General features: G+C 44.2%; 1 protein-coding gene across 1 annotated transcript in view; it reads right to left on the minus strand.

The window, feature by feature from the left end:
* The window catches only part of LOC142492924 (uncharacterized), a 97,220-nt gene that overhangs the window by 8,131 nt on the left and 73,881 nt on the right, over nucleotides 1-15,208 (minus strand). Inside the window, exon 8 of the mRNA XM_075596163.1 lies at nucleotides 13,315-13,492. Coding sequence (XP_075452278.1) covers nucleotides 13,315-13,492 — 178 coding nt within the window. The remainder of the gene's footprint in view (nucleotides 1-13,314; nucleotides 13,493-15,208) is intronic.

A 15,208-nucleotide genomic window follows, 5' to 3' on the forward strand; every position in this document is an offset into this window, starting at 1 on the left:
TCTTGTTCAGGAGACTCCTTTTTTTAAAGTTGAAATGCATAAATATAAAATAAAAAAATGGGGAGTAAATAACGTTGCTTTAATTGAACAGGCCTTATTCCTATTACTTATGTAAGAGAGCCATGCCCTTTAAAAAAACAAAGAGGTCAAGAATAAAGCAATATTTATTTATTTAATTTATAAAATATTTTACCAGGATATAATACATTGAGAGTTACCTCTCGTTTTCAAGTATGTCCTGGGCACAGAGTAAAACAAATAATACATGGTCACAAATACAGTTACATAAATGAACAGGGTATACATTATATACAAGACATTGCGTGCACAGTTAAAGAAAATGTATATTATGAGCGTATGAAACAGTTACTGTAAGGTTAAAACTGTCCTCTGGAATTGATAAGGTTAAAAAGAATACGCTGGCCTTGCTATTTTCACGGGAGGCTATCGTAAATAGCTTGAGACCAACTGTTCAATGCCTGTCAAAATATTGTTAAAACAGAGGATAGGGCTGCCTTATAAGTCACCATTGTATATGTCTCTTGCTCAGCAGTTAAATGTTTTAAGCTCTACAGAAAAGGCATTATGTGAAGGATACATGTAAATTTAGATGTGTACCCATATTTGTAACAGATGACAACTGTATTTTTGTCCCTGCTTTGTGTATATAAACCTGCTTGAGAATCATTAAAATTTAGTTGTGACAATTCAACCACTAGCTTCCTTGAATTTTCACAGCTCCGAGCTCGTATATGCTACGCTAATTGAAAGCATCCCATATCTGTTGCGTTTCAGTAGCTCCCGGGAGAAAAGGTTTTGCTTGCCCTAGAAGGACCTGATCTGTAGAGATCTAACAGTTTTGGTGTCAGAAGTGGGATTTCGCACAGGAAAAAGGGTGAGTAAAGATTCTTTTTATTTGTTTCTCACCTTTTCCTCTGCGAAACTAAACAACCTAAATTTATAAGGGCAAAAGAACATAAGGTGAGAGTCCTTATTGTTTAATCGTGGGTAAGTCCCTTTAATCAAGGGTAAGTCCCCGATTTATGTAACAAAGGGTGAGAGTCCCTTTGGTTTTATCGAGGGTAAGTCTGTGATTAATGTAACAAAGGGTGGGTCCCTATTGTTTAATCAAGTGTACAGTAAGTCCCTGATAAGTAAAACGGACAGTATATGATTTCAAATAGCGTGGCAATTTAAGTTAAGTTAAGTTAAAATTGTTTAAAGTTAAGTTAACATAAGGATTGTTTAATGTTAAGTCAAGGTATTGTTTAAAGTTAAGTTAACATAAGGATTGTTTAATGTTAAGTCAAGGTATTGTTTAAAGTTAAGTGAAGGTAAGTATTGTTTAAAGTTAAGTTAATAATGATTTATTAATACGTGCGCATAAAGTGTTAAGATTTCTTTCCTGTATAAACTCATTATGGGCACTAACATTTTGTCATCTAATGAACTTACACTAACCTGTCAGCCCTCTCCCTCGCTGTTAGTGGCAAAATCAGCTGTCTCTCTCTCTCGCCTGTATGTATTGTAATAAGCAGCTGCAAGTAGCCCCCACCTTTTTTCCTCCAGCTATTTTTACACAGGCATAGGAATGTACTAAAAATCGTGAATGCCTCTTAGGAAAAACGAACATGCAAACTCAAATTATTTGTGCAACATTAACTGAGTATGAGTATATATTAAGTATAAATTAATAATATTTTCCTGTCTGAATTGAAAAGTGGAAAATAAGAGTATAACAGGTATAGGTTTCTTTTTCCCTCAGAATGTTTTATTTTTAAGTATGGATATGGTAAAAAAAAAAAAAAAGGTTGATTGATTGAGTAATCCCTGTATGTGTGCTTGTAAGAATCTGGGTGAATTCTATCTATGTGAAAGTGTTATTTGCATTGAATAATAAGAATACTGGTTTATTGTATGTATACAAAATGACTATTCAGGACTTGCAAATGATTCTAAAATAAGAATATAATTAATTGCTCATGATTGAAATTTAATTTTTAAAAGGTGTACACCACCACAATAATATAAACTAATTTAAAGTTTTGGGTATCTGTGGAGAAAAAGAATAAAGAAAGGATGAATTATTTTTGTAAACAGTCCAGTCACTGGAATAATAAGGATGTTTATCGTACTGGCCAGGCGATTTATTTCCTTAACCAGAATTATAATTCTTTTCCTCTAAATCTCCACAGATAAAATCAGGTGAATAAGTTATATAGAATAACAGGCGAAATATATTCTAGACACAAAGCTAACTAGAAGCTCAGCATTTTAAAAATTAGTTAAAAAAAAAAAAAAAAAAGAAGTTAATTATGATATGAAGAAAAAAAAGGGATATCTTTATTAATTTATTCTGCAGGATCAAACTGTTTTGTTTTCCTATTTATTAAAATAGGTAAGAAAATATGTGTCTGTTATTTTTTTGTAAAAACTGGTTGAATGTGTGAAAGAAGCGTAAAATTCTGTTTGTTTTGTATCTGCGCTCTGTGCTCTTTTTGTGTATAACCAGTAACTAAACTATCTAAAAGTATATGTTAAAGCCTACAATTTTCTGTTTAACAAAGATCCAGTTTTAAGTTTTGAATACCAGAAACATTGTCGGGCTGTGTGAAGAGCTGCATATTTCAAGCTGTCCCAAATTGTATTGCAGTAACCAGTAATTAACCATTTTTCTGTTACAAGGTTTTGGCAGGAAGCCCAGAGAGTTATTTGAGCTTGTTATACAGTATGGTTTGAAATGGAAACAGGTGTAAATTGATTAATATAGAGTTCCAATAAACAGAGGACAGTAACCCAAAATGAGCACTCTAAACACCTGGTGGGTGGGTAACGAAGTGGTTAAAACTTAAATCTTTAATATCCGTGTAAAATAATGGGGATTAAAACAAATATTAAACGCTCAGATCCTATAGTATGAACACAATGTAATGTTCTGGATCACTGATGAACTGCATAGAATCACTAGTGTATTGCAGTGGGAACAGGTGGATAAAGTAACCACTAGTCCAATGTAATCAGCACAGAAACTCTAGTGCTGAGCCATGTATAAGTGTGCAGACCCCGAAATAGCAGTAAAGCAACGTACAAGGAAAACGGCCCCTGACCAGGTCTGCCAGTATACTAATAATAATAGCATGTTCTTCTATAGTGCTGCTGGTTGTGCGCGCCGCTTTGCGGAGACATTTTTGCAGGCACGGGTCCCTGCCCCGTGGAGCTTGCAGTCTACGTTTTTGGTGCCTGGGGCACAGGGAGATAGAGTGACTTGCCCGGAGTCTCGGGGAGCCGACACTGGGAATTGAACCAGCTCCCCTGCTTCAAGCTCTCAGTGCCGGTCGGTGTCGTTGCTCACTGAGCCACTCTGTCTCATATACTAGAGGGTTCTCTATGGAATTATTTTTCTGCAAAGTTGATCAAATATTTAATATTTTATCATTTTTAACCATCTTTTTCTCTCAAATGTGTCCCACCTTTAAATCTGTGTCTATAAGTTTTTATGCTACAGGTTGTTCTTTCAGCAAATCAGATGCTATTTTGTGTTCTAAAAGTTTCTGTCAGAAGACTATAGCAGATTATATTTATATTCATTAGGGTTCTTTTGAGATTTTTTTTATGAAAATTTTATACCCAAAGGTTTTAGGTTACTTTTGCTATACATCAAGCAATTCCATTAAGGTTATGCTTTAAATGCTGTTATCCTTTATATGATATTGTTCACATGTAATACAAGTGAACAAAAGGAGGGTGTTATTGCTGTTATTATTGCTGGCTGCCCCTGAAACCATATGGCAAGGGCTGAGAGTGTCAGCTCTTGGCTCTTGGGTATAATTGTAACGGATTTTCTGGCCTGACCCACCCAATCTCATATTGGCCCCTGTGGTCTAAGCAGCCCCCATTAGTGTAGTGTCTGGTGGTGCACCTGTTGGCAACAGGACTCCTTAGTCTCCCGTATGATGGTGTGTGGGGATTGCCAACCCAGACAGGCAGCTGAGGTACTGTACTTGAGTCGTACCTATATCCAGTGCAGCGCCTCCATCTCATCAGGATCCCAGCGTCCGCTTGTGGATGGTCCTGGTGAGGAACTCCTCTGTGGTGCACCCCTCGGTGCAATCACTCCCATCCATACATAGGGCACCTCACCAGGGTGTGAGGGCAAACCTCCATAATTACTGCTGGCATGCCCATAACTTACCAGGCCTTACTGTCAGCAGGAGAGATGACTGTAGCCATTTTACAGCATGGTTACATAATATTGTACCTTACTAGGTTGCCTGTAATTTTTCCTTTTTATACCCCCACATGGGTATAAACTAGGAACTGTGTATGTAGGATTAACTGCCAGTGGGCTAGTTAATGCATTCTCTGTGTATTCCCTTTGCCTCATGGGCCTGCAGCTGTCTGTGCAAACTTATAAGTGGATTGCCTTGTATGGGTGGCCCCTTATGAGAAATAGCTGCACAGAATATGCTTATGAGAACAGAGTCTCCTGGCACATGAGGGGAAAGGGAGGTGATATTTTGGCGTGTCTTGTCTGCCAAGCAAAGTATTCTCAGCTGGTATCTTAGAGAAGAGAAGGTTTTAGAACCCCACATGATAGGTGCAAATAGTGGAGTGCAAGCTCTTGTGTCTACATGTTTGTTTTATGAGTTCTAAACCTGCAATGCATTGTGTTTGTCCTGTGATTTAAACCCAGGTTGATGAATGACATGTGAAGAAGCATTCCAATGCCCCAGCTCAGATATGGAGTGCCTGAAAAGTGAACTGACCCTGTTATTTTCTATATCATATTCCCTTAGCGGAACTGTGAAATTTCTTGTGTGTCAGTTTTAGGAGGATATTTGGGTGGAAATATAATTATTTTGGTTGCAGGAGTTGTGGGGCCAAAGTGCTGGTAGTCACTTAATTTTCCCCAGCAAGCAGGCATGATTTGACGGAACGCAGTGTGAATTACACCAGGGCCTCCCTGTGCCCCCAGACTCCTGGATTTTGAGTCCAAATCTCCCCAAGTTATTTTCCTAATAAGTATAAGGTCCCCCAAAGTATATTCTCTGTTTCTTGTGTTTGTGTTTTCAAGGTCTTATCCGAATGAACCACCGTTTTGCCTTGTGATTGATCCCTTAAATATAAAGGTGTATTTGGCCTAGCCTAATGTGACAATCAGATATAATTTTCTCTCATGGGAAGACCAATGGTCACCCTAGGTACCTTGTAGATTTGATGTTGTATGATTATGTTCTAAAACAGACGATATTAATCAGCATCTATTGTGTGAAACTAATGCAATTGTCTGAGTGTCTCATGTCCAGGTGCAGTCCTTCCAATTAGATGAAGATAAAGGTGACGCAAAAGCGCTTTTCATCTAAAGTGGAGAGGCCCATTCCAGATTCTACCCAATCAGAGTATTTTTCCTGGATCCATGTTACACAAGTGCACCCACAGTCGCTTCAAAATTAATCCTCAACAAAGGAGGGATGGCCTAAAGACACAGCCGTTCTCAGTTGGTGTTTTGGTTCATAAGAAAACCCGGCACTAACCAAAAAAAGGAGAAAAAGTTCATAGGAAGAAAAATCGGACCTCAACATATGAACTTTGAACTTTTTAATAACCTTTCTTTTTACAGGTTTTATTATTTTAATTACAATGTTTATTCTATTAGGTTTATATACTGTAAGTGGTGTCCACATAAAGACGATAGGGTAGTAAAAAGAATATTTTGTTATATAATGGAATCCTGGTAAACAAAGCCCACATCTTAGGTGCAATCTATACCAATGTACTATACATACCCAATAAATTGCACTCCAGGAACACGAGAGTTATATTTAACCCCTTGGAAAAAGACAAGATGCTATAAGATATTTGTAGAACTATATATATAAGAAATTGGTTATGAAGGGAGTAGAAATACAAGTTTACCCTAGGGAAATTATTGACTCTGTGATAGAAGGATAGATAAATTATTATCCTGCAACTAGACCAGGTTAGGATATTTGGGAAAGTGGTTCCAGTGTTTGAAGGTAGAGATGAGGGTTGGGATTTGTTGGGACTTGGTGGTTAGATTATTTCGCTGGGAGCGAAGCTAGTGGATGTTTTTGTATGTGTGTCTGTCCTACTCATTACTCTCTGTGTTATGAACAGCAAAACTTTGGTCCTGAAGTGCGTTGCAACCCCCCCACCGATGCTATGTCTCTTTTTGGTGATGAAGATATCAGCAGTCCCCCAGAAGAAGAGACCGAAAAAAAAGAAATCAACTGGGCCGATACAATGGCCAGAAAGGAATCAAGTTATGTACTATGGGACTATTTTTTTTGGTCCGGCAGGACTATGATATGGTTAACTGTTCTTTAAAAAGACTGTCTCTAAAGGAAGAGGGGGCTGAGAAGATCAGAAAAGAGGAAGGTGGGGAGGTCACCCAAGGGCGTGTGTCAACCACAAGGAAAGGATCACAAGTCAACCATTTTGCCTATGGCAGCCATTTTGTCTGTTCCGATATTCTGAGTAAATGTAGTATGTAAGATGTATGTGTTGGGCAGTCGCTCCTAGGAAATATTAACCCACATCAACCCCCACTTATGATCAGAAATAGAATTTAAATAATGTTCATCATACCTAAGCAAAGAATACGAAATTGAAAGGCATTAATTATTAAAAATAGCTCAGTTAAGAGAGTAGTGGGAAGTCTAATACCCTGTTAGGAATGTATGATTTATATGCAAAAGGGGATTTTTCAGTAGTCAATATAAATGTTGTTTTTCACAATACTAAAAGACGCTATTTTTAAGGTTCAGCAATAGATAAGGACAGTAGTTTTGCAAAATCGTATGGCATTGGGTTATCTGATGGCAGCACAAGGAGGGGTTTGTAAATTAGTGGGTAAAGAATGCCGTTCTTATATTGACACCCAATCAAAAAGTTTACACCATGATATGGATACTCTAGCAGAAATTTAATCTAGAATGCGAGAGGAAACAAAAGAGTTTGATTTTGCATTTGGCCTTGAAAATTGGCTCGATGTATTGGGAATTAAATTCTTTTCGGAATTAGGATAATCGCAGGTTTATTACTCTGTGTGTATGAATTAATCTAGATGGGTAAAAGTGTAATCAGCTCTATTTTTTTGCCAAAGAAAGATGTTTCTGCTTCTAGCTCGACCATTATGTATATGCCTCCCACAAAGAGAGCGAGAAATACCAATAGTATTGGTACTCGTCAACCACCCATATGTTCATCTCTGACGAGATACCTAAAAGAGATAGGTTTCTGCAGGCACATGGTCTCTTGGAGGTTTCTTCCTTGGAGTTTTTCCTCTCCTGAGTGGTTTGCAGAAGAATAAATGGGACTGGTCAATTGGTTTGTTCTTTCAGAACAAAAGGAGGGAATGTAAGGTTAAAACTGTCCTCTGGAATTGATAAGGTTAAAAAGAATACGCTGGCCTTGCTATTTTCACGGGAGGCTATCGTAAATAGCTTGAGACCAACTGTTCAATGCTTGTCAAAATATTGTTAAAACAAGACCACAGAGGATAGGGTTGCCTTATAAGTCACCATTGTATATGTCTCTTGCTCAGCAGTTAAATGTTTAAAGCTCTACAGAAAAGGCATTATGTGAAGGATACATGTAAATTTAGATGTGTACCCATATTTGTAACCTGCCTTGTGTATATAAACCTGCTTGAGAATCATTAAAATTTAGTTGTGACAATTCAACCACTAGCTTCCTTGAATTTTCACAGCTCCGAGCTCGTATATGCTACGCTAATTGAAAGCATCCCATATCTGTTGCGTTTCAGTAGCTCCCGGGAGAAAAGGTTTTGCTTGCCCTAGAAGGACCTGATCTGTAGAGATCTAACAGTTACAGACCAGGTTAAAATGTGAGACAGCCTTAGATTTGAAAGAACTTAAACTGGTGGTGGATGTGAGAGTCTCCGGTAGGTTGTTCCAGTTTTGGGGTGCACGGTAAGAGAAGGAGGAGCGGCCGGATACTTTGTTGAGCCTTGGGACCATGAACAGTCTTTTGGAGTCTGATCTCAGGTGATAGTCAGTCCTATTTAAGTAAAGTACCCATTGACTTATTTATGTCCCAAAACATTCTGGAACACATGAAGACCCACCAGACTCTCTCGCCCCATATTTCAGGGTCTGGATGGGCGTAACGCCACATTTGGTATGACTAAAATTACATGAAGTCCTTGCGTTAACCCCTTAATGGCCTTTTAGTGGATATGCGCTGTTAGAGGGAACACCTCTTTTGCATCTCTTTATCACTCATGACTGTTATTGTTAACGCAATGCCCCTTCCAGGGGAAAACGTGACTTATCATTACGTTATTGACCTTGGAAGATATGGGGTAAGGCGTAACGTAACGTTGACATCACTGTGGGAGGTGTGTGCAGAGTTGCTAGAACAGCAGATGTTTTTAAAGAGGGGAAAAAAAAGAGGTTTTTATTCGCCATCATTTTCAGAACATAAAATAACTTTTACCAATAAAAACATAGCATAGTCCCTGTGTGCAGGCTGGGGGGCTAAGCCCCTTAACAACAACTAAAATATATCAGTGGAGTGGAGGTCAGTTGCCTTCAGGTGGGGTAGGGGCCTGGAAATCCTTAAGACGGATTCTCTCCCTAGTGGTTTAGTGTGTCTGGAACCAGAGAGACGCAGCTCGCCGGTGATCTCTCCAGCAGTGCAGGGCATTTCCCTACACTAGAGATCTCCCTGCAGTGAATGCTGCAGGCTTTTTAAAGGAGTAACCAGCTGAGAAGGTTAATTAGCACAGTCTGTTCTGAATTAACCTGCTCAGTGCTGGACTTCAGCTCTCTACACAGGGTTTCCTGTAAGGCTACTTAAACAGGAAAAGCACCCTGTTACAGTCACATTAGGTCACTTAACAAAGCTTTGTGGATCTTGCTCCATGTGTTAATTAAAGCAAAAGATCGCCAGCAATGCAGATTAATTAGCAAATACATTTAACTAGTTAGAAACGCATAAAAGGTCATTGTGTCTGTATTGTACAAAAGAAATATACTGAAATACTTAGGGATTATTATATAATTGATCTACTTTAAGATGACACAATTAGGATGCAATGGGTAAACAAGTGACATTAGACACACACTGTACAAAGTGCAGCAAAGACAGAGAACCCGTCAGTGCATCTGCATGTCTTTGCCAGGCAGGTCCCCTAAACCAGCGTTTCCCAAATGGTGGGTCGCGACCCGGCATCGGGCCACGGCACCAAAATTGCCGGGTCGCAGCGAGGCTGGCCGCACGGTGTCTCCCGTCCCCCCTGCTCAATTTAAAAAAAATGGCGGCGATTTCCCCCTGCGTAGGGTGACCAGATTTTGAAAATGAAAAACCGGGACACAATTTTTTTACATTAACAGTTTATTTATTGTATTACACTTATACTTTACTACCATTAGTCCTAGTTACGTGTGTGGTGTGTGGTGTGTGGTGTGTGGTGTGTGGTGTGTGTCGGATGGCCTCACTAATCGAACAAAAAAAAAGCCAGACGTGAATGACTTCTGTACCCCTTAACCATTGCCAGGATGCCCCCTTTTCACAATTTCTAAAGCAGCAATCCCGCCTGGGATCTTACCTGATCCGCAGTCCCTCAAGGTACTATACTGGAGGGGAGGTGTTCCCTACCTGTCTTCCGATGTCTCCCGCGTGAAATTTGAGTCAGATCTGGAAGAAAGCAGGGTAGGTTACTTCGGTGTAGGTATACGGCAGTTAAGATGAGAGAGAGGGAGAGAGAGAGGGAGAGGGGGAGAGACGGGGGGAGAGAGAGTGACAGAGAGAGACGGGGGGAGAGAAAGAGACGGGGAGAGAGAGACAGGGAGACGGGGGAGAGAGACAGGGAGGGTGAGAGGGTGGTTGACTGACACGTGGGTGGGCCCCCTGACTCACCGGGCCCGGGACGCCAACCCCGACAGAACCCCGTTGCCAGCCCTGTCCCCCATTCTCTCTCTACTTCCCCCCCCATTTTTTCTCACTCTCCCCCCATTCTCTCTCCCCACCCTCATTCTCCCCCCCCCATTCTCTCTCTCCCTTCCCTCCCCACCCCCATTCTCTCCCCCCCATTCTCTCCCTCTCCCCCCCATTCTCTCCCTCTCCCCCCCCCCATTCTCTCTCTGACCTGCACACAGCCACTGATCTACAGACACTCACAGACAGACCAATACACACACACTCAGACAGACACACACTCAGACAGACACACACTCACAGACACACACTCACACAGACACACACTCACACAGACACACACTCACACAGACACACACTCACACAGAGAGAGACACACACACACACACATACAAACTCAGACACAGACACACCCACACTCGGACACACACACACAGATATATACACACACACTGATACACACATACATATACACACACACAAAGTGGAGCAAGAGATGCAGCGCCGGATGTAAGTGACTGGGGGCGGGAGGGGGGGGGTGGGGAAGGCCGGCGATCCGACCAGCCAGCAGTGTATCACCACTACCCGCCCCGCGCTCATCTCCCACACCAAGGGGACGGGGGAAGGGAGCACCAGGACAGGAGGCAACCCCCTCCCCCCCCTGGCGGCCGCACCCCCGCACCTACCTACTTTCACCCCGGTGACCTGGGGCAGAAGGGGGGACACTGCGTAGCCACCAGTAGAGGAGCGGGAAGAGTCTGTGTCACGCGCTCACTAGCAGTAGGCACAGGAAGTGTGGCTCGGGGGGAGCGGGCTTGGAGGGAGGAAGGGGGGGGGCAGGTGGGGGGGAAAACAGGGAAGAGCCAAAGCCCCGCCCCATGCATCCTCCACCAATCCCCAGCGGTCCGACATATTCAAGTAAGAAACCCAACCCCCTGGCATCTGAAAGTACTCACCAGCCTGGCTGCCGCATCCTCGGGTTCTCCTCCTCACTGCCTCCGCTGCCGGGGAACGGGGCTTAATGCCGGGACGCAGGGGATTGGCCAAGGTAGGAAAATGCCGGGGGGGCGGGACTTTGTACAATGCCGGGCCGCATCCTCCAATCAGCAAGACCCAGTTTCTACACAAGCCCAACCCCTGGCATTAAAAAAAAAATACTTACCAGCCGGGCTGCTGCAGTCTCCTCCTCCGCGCCGCCGCAGACTCACGCACAGCGCACAGCAGGCGACAATAAAAAAAAAAAACCGGGAACACATTGAGGAAAAACCGGGACATTTCCGGGACACACAGGAAACCGGGACAGCTCTCGAAAAACCGGGACTGTCCCGGCAAAAGGGGGACGGGTGGTCACCCTACCCCTGCGGTCCCGCGCGCTTGCGCAGGGCAAGCAGGGCCTTCTCCCTTACTCCCCCCCGCTCCCAACGTGGGACGGAGGAGGAAGTACCAGCTCCTCTGCGGCCCGAACGTTACGTGGGACGGAGGGGGAAGTTCAAGCTCCTACTGCGGCGTGCTTCCCCCCGCAGCCAGCTTCCCCCCGCAGCCAGCTTCCCGAGCTCACCTCCCGTGGCACCCCCTCCTGAGCCCACCCCGATATCACCCAAGTGCCCCTGGTCCCCTCCCTCCCACCCACCCACCCACCCACCCACCCAAGTGCCCCTGGTCCCCTCCCTCCCTCCCTCCCACCCACCCAAGTGCCCCTGGTACCCTCCCTCCCTCCCACCCACCCAAGTGCCCCTGGTCCCCTCCCTCCCTCCCACCCACCCAAGTGCCCCTGGTCCCCTCCAGCCCACCCACCCAAGTGCCCCTGGTCCCCTCCCTCCCACCCACCCAAGTGCCCCTGGTCCCCTCCCAAAGTGCCCCATGTCCCTCCCTCCCACCCACCCAAGTGCCCCTGGTCCCCTCCCTCCCTCCCACCCACCCACCCACCCACCCACCAAAGTGCCCCTGGTCCCCTCCCTAACCCAAGTGCCCCTGGTCCCCTCCCTCCCATCCACCCAAGTGCCCCTGGTCCCCTCCCTCCCACACACCCAAGTGCCCCTGGTCCCCTCCCTCCCACCCACCCAAGTGCCCCTGGTCCCCTCCCAAAGTGCCCCTGGTCCCCTAACCCAAGTGCCCCTGGTCCCCTCCCTCCCTCCCACCCACCCAAGTGCCCCTGGTCCCCTTAGTGTCTCCCACCCAAGTGTCCCTGGCCCCCTCTCCAGTCACTCACATCCGTCGTTGCCTGTAATTCACTGTTTGTGTCTGTGTGGGTATAGGGGAGAGCGAGTGTGTGTGGGTATAGGGGAGAGCGAGTGTGTGTGTGTATCTGTATCAGTGTGTGTGTGTATCTGTGTGGCTGCGTGTGTATCTGTGTGGCTGCGTGTGTATCTGTGTGGCTGCGTGTGTGTCAGTGGCTGCGTGTGTGTCAGTGGCTGCGTGTGTGTGTCTGGCTGCGTGTGTGTGTCAGTGGCTGCGTGTGTGTGTCAGTGGCTGCGTGTGTGTGTATCAGAGGCTGTGTGTATGTATCAGTGTGTGTGTCAGTGGCTGCGTGTGTCAGTGGCTGCGTGTCTGTCAGTGGCTGTGTGTGTGTGTGTGTGTATCAGTGGCTGTGTGTGTGTCTGTGCAGGCCCTATAGGCCAGTATAGGCGATAACATTTTTAGTGGGTCACGAAGGAGAAGTTCAAAAATAACCGGGTCACGGAAAAAAAAGTTTGGGAAACCCTGCCCTAAACCTTTAATCTTCACTATTGTCATATGTCCATATCCAGTGATTAGGAAGCAGACGAGGATTCTGGGTAGTAACATGCAAATGAGCATGCAGGGAACAATCACTTTGGGGCTCATGCAGAGAGAATAGATAAGGAAATAGCGCCATCTTCTGGCGAAAAAACTAGCCAGAAATCCTTAAACTCGGGAGAAAATGGCGCGATTTTTAAAAGTGCTCTGAAAATTTTTCAGAGCTGTAAAACTCCCCAAACTCGTGGCGAGAACCTGAAATTCGCCATGCTAATATAGCGTGGTATTCCAGAAGCTCCGAATCGCTGGAACACGCCAATATGTGCATTAGTATGGCGAGTTTCAAATAGCCAGGAAAAGTTGGCAATTTGCAGTTTTTTGCCGAAATGAGTTAACGACGTTCTCTGCATAACACCTTCACTAACGGCAAATCTGTGGCTATTTTACAGCCATTTGAAACTTTTTTAACGTTCCTCTCTGCATGAGGCCCTTAATTTCTTATCCAGTTATACATAGGTTCCCAAGACATTATAGCTGTTGTATTACACAGCTTGACCAGCAGATCCTATGACAGGGAAATACTTAAAGAAACAAAATCACATTATACACATCGTTCAGGCTATGGAACAAACACAGAGACCAACTGTTTCATCAACACGGAGCATTCTCAATCACCTGGCCCAACCGCAGGGGAATGAGCATTTTCTGGAGAGGGTCCGTGTGAAATCAGCAGCACCTCGGTCCCGGCGGAATAGACTTGCGGAGTGAAACGACAAGAGCACAGGGATCTCTTTTCCAGATCTTGCTGAAGAAGCGTGATTGTGTCTGAGAGAGAAGTGTTCTCTGCCTTCAGCTACAAATAGACAGAATGTTACTGTTACAGTATTGATCAGTAACAATTAAAAGTATAACATGCTTTGGACAATTAGAAAATGTCAGCTACTGCGTGTCAATGGTGATCTTTGAAAGGACCGCAGTACTGTCGATAGGAGGCCAAATCCATCCTCTAAAGCAGCGGTGCGCAAAGTGGGGGGGCGAGATCGCGTGAGGCCCCTGCAACTGTTTACTTACAGGGATTCAACCGGCTGTGTTGCGTCGCCATGGCAACTGATGGCCACGGCGCCATGTGAAGTGATGTCACACGCGTCAAATGACGCTGCGGGTTACGTGACGTGACGTCACATGACCCCGCAGCATCATCTGACGCAGATGAAGGTAGGCGGGGGGCGCGAGAGCCGGGGGGAGAGAGACATGGGGGCGCAGCACTAAAAGTTTGCGCTCCTCTGCTCTAAAGGGCGCTGGAGTTGTCCTTAGACGATCTGCTTCTGCTAACTTCACTGCAGTTGCTCAGGTAGCTAAGTGTAATTCTTCACACTAAAATTCACTAGTAAAATATGGTAATATACATCTATGTGGTACAGGTGTTATAAATGCTTTCAAATGTATGAAGTATATTCATTTTGAAGTATATAAATGTCTTAAAAATGACATTATCATACTCTTGTGGTCCTTCCACTACTACTGTCTTATTGTTTGGATCTGGCGCCTTTGGAAAACTGGTTGAAAATCCCTGCTCTACTGTATTTTACTCAACTTTACATAAGGATTGGGTTGACGGGCAACGCGGCGTCAAATGACGTCGCATTGCAATGGCAACGAGACACTGTGACGTCGCGTTGGTGAAATGACGCTGCGATTTCGAAGAAGACGGAGGGCGGCAGCACGGATGAGATGGCACCAGGTAAGTTCACAGGGGCAGCAAATCTGAAAATCCGCCGCTGCATATCAGACAGATAGATATATCCCCTCAACCACACATTTATACAACAAATGGAGAGACACCTGAGTGCAAAAGGAGCACCCCTGAGATACCTGGGAAATATGCTAATGTGGATATACAACGTATATTCATTATATATGTAACACCTGTTCCCTACCCCTAAGGGAAACAGCAGGTAATTAGTGTTACATTGCTACCTGTTAGGCTTACAGAAGGCCTAAGCCTCTGCTCCTGGGGAGCCTGGTGTGACTCGGTGCAGCGCCTCCACCTATGAGGATCCCACGTAGCAGAATTGTGTACATTCGTGCGAATATTTATAGACTTTTTTTAAGGTAGGCAATTTTTTTTAAAAATCAATCCTGCACTTGTGAATGAACGCCATATTCGTGGCTAATTTAAATGTTGGCGAATAATTCGCCCATCTCTACTCTAAATGTGTTTCCTTTCAGTGCTAGATGTGTTAGCAGTGCACGGTTTGAATAACGGGAGCAAAAATGTCCTCCTATAACTCTTTGCACTGTGAACACTGGAATCTCTTCCTTTTGCATGCGCTGCCATTTCACATGGCTAAGTAAAATGTGACTCAACAGCACTGAAAGCTACAGTCTTACAATGCAGCATATACTGGCAAAGCAACACATTACAACTGCTCAGCCTTCTCTACAATCTCATAAACACTTCTTTCATAAATTAATTTGATACATTTGGAAATTTAGCAAAAAATAACCTTGTGAAAAGCACAATAGCAAATATCAAAAGATATACAATATGCAATGAATATACCGCTAA

Source organism: Ascaphus truei, chromosome 4 (assembly GCF_040206685.1).
Source record: "Ascaphus truei isolate aAscTru1 chromosome 4, aAscTru1.hap1, whole genome shotgun sequence".
Classification (NCBI taxonomy): domain Eukaryota; kingdom Metazoa; phylum Chordata; class Amphibia; order Anura; family Ascaphidae; genus Ascaphus; species Ascaphus truei.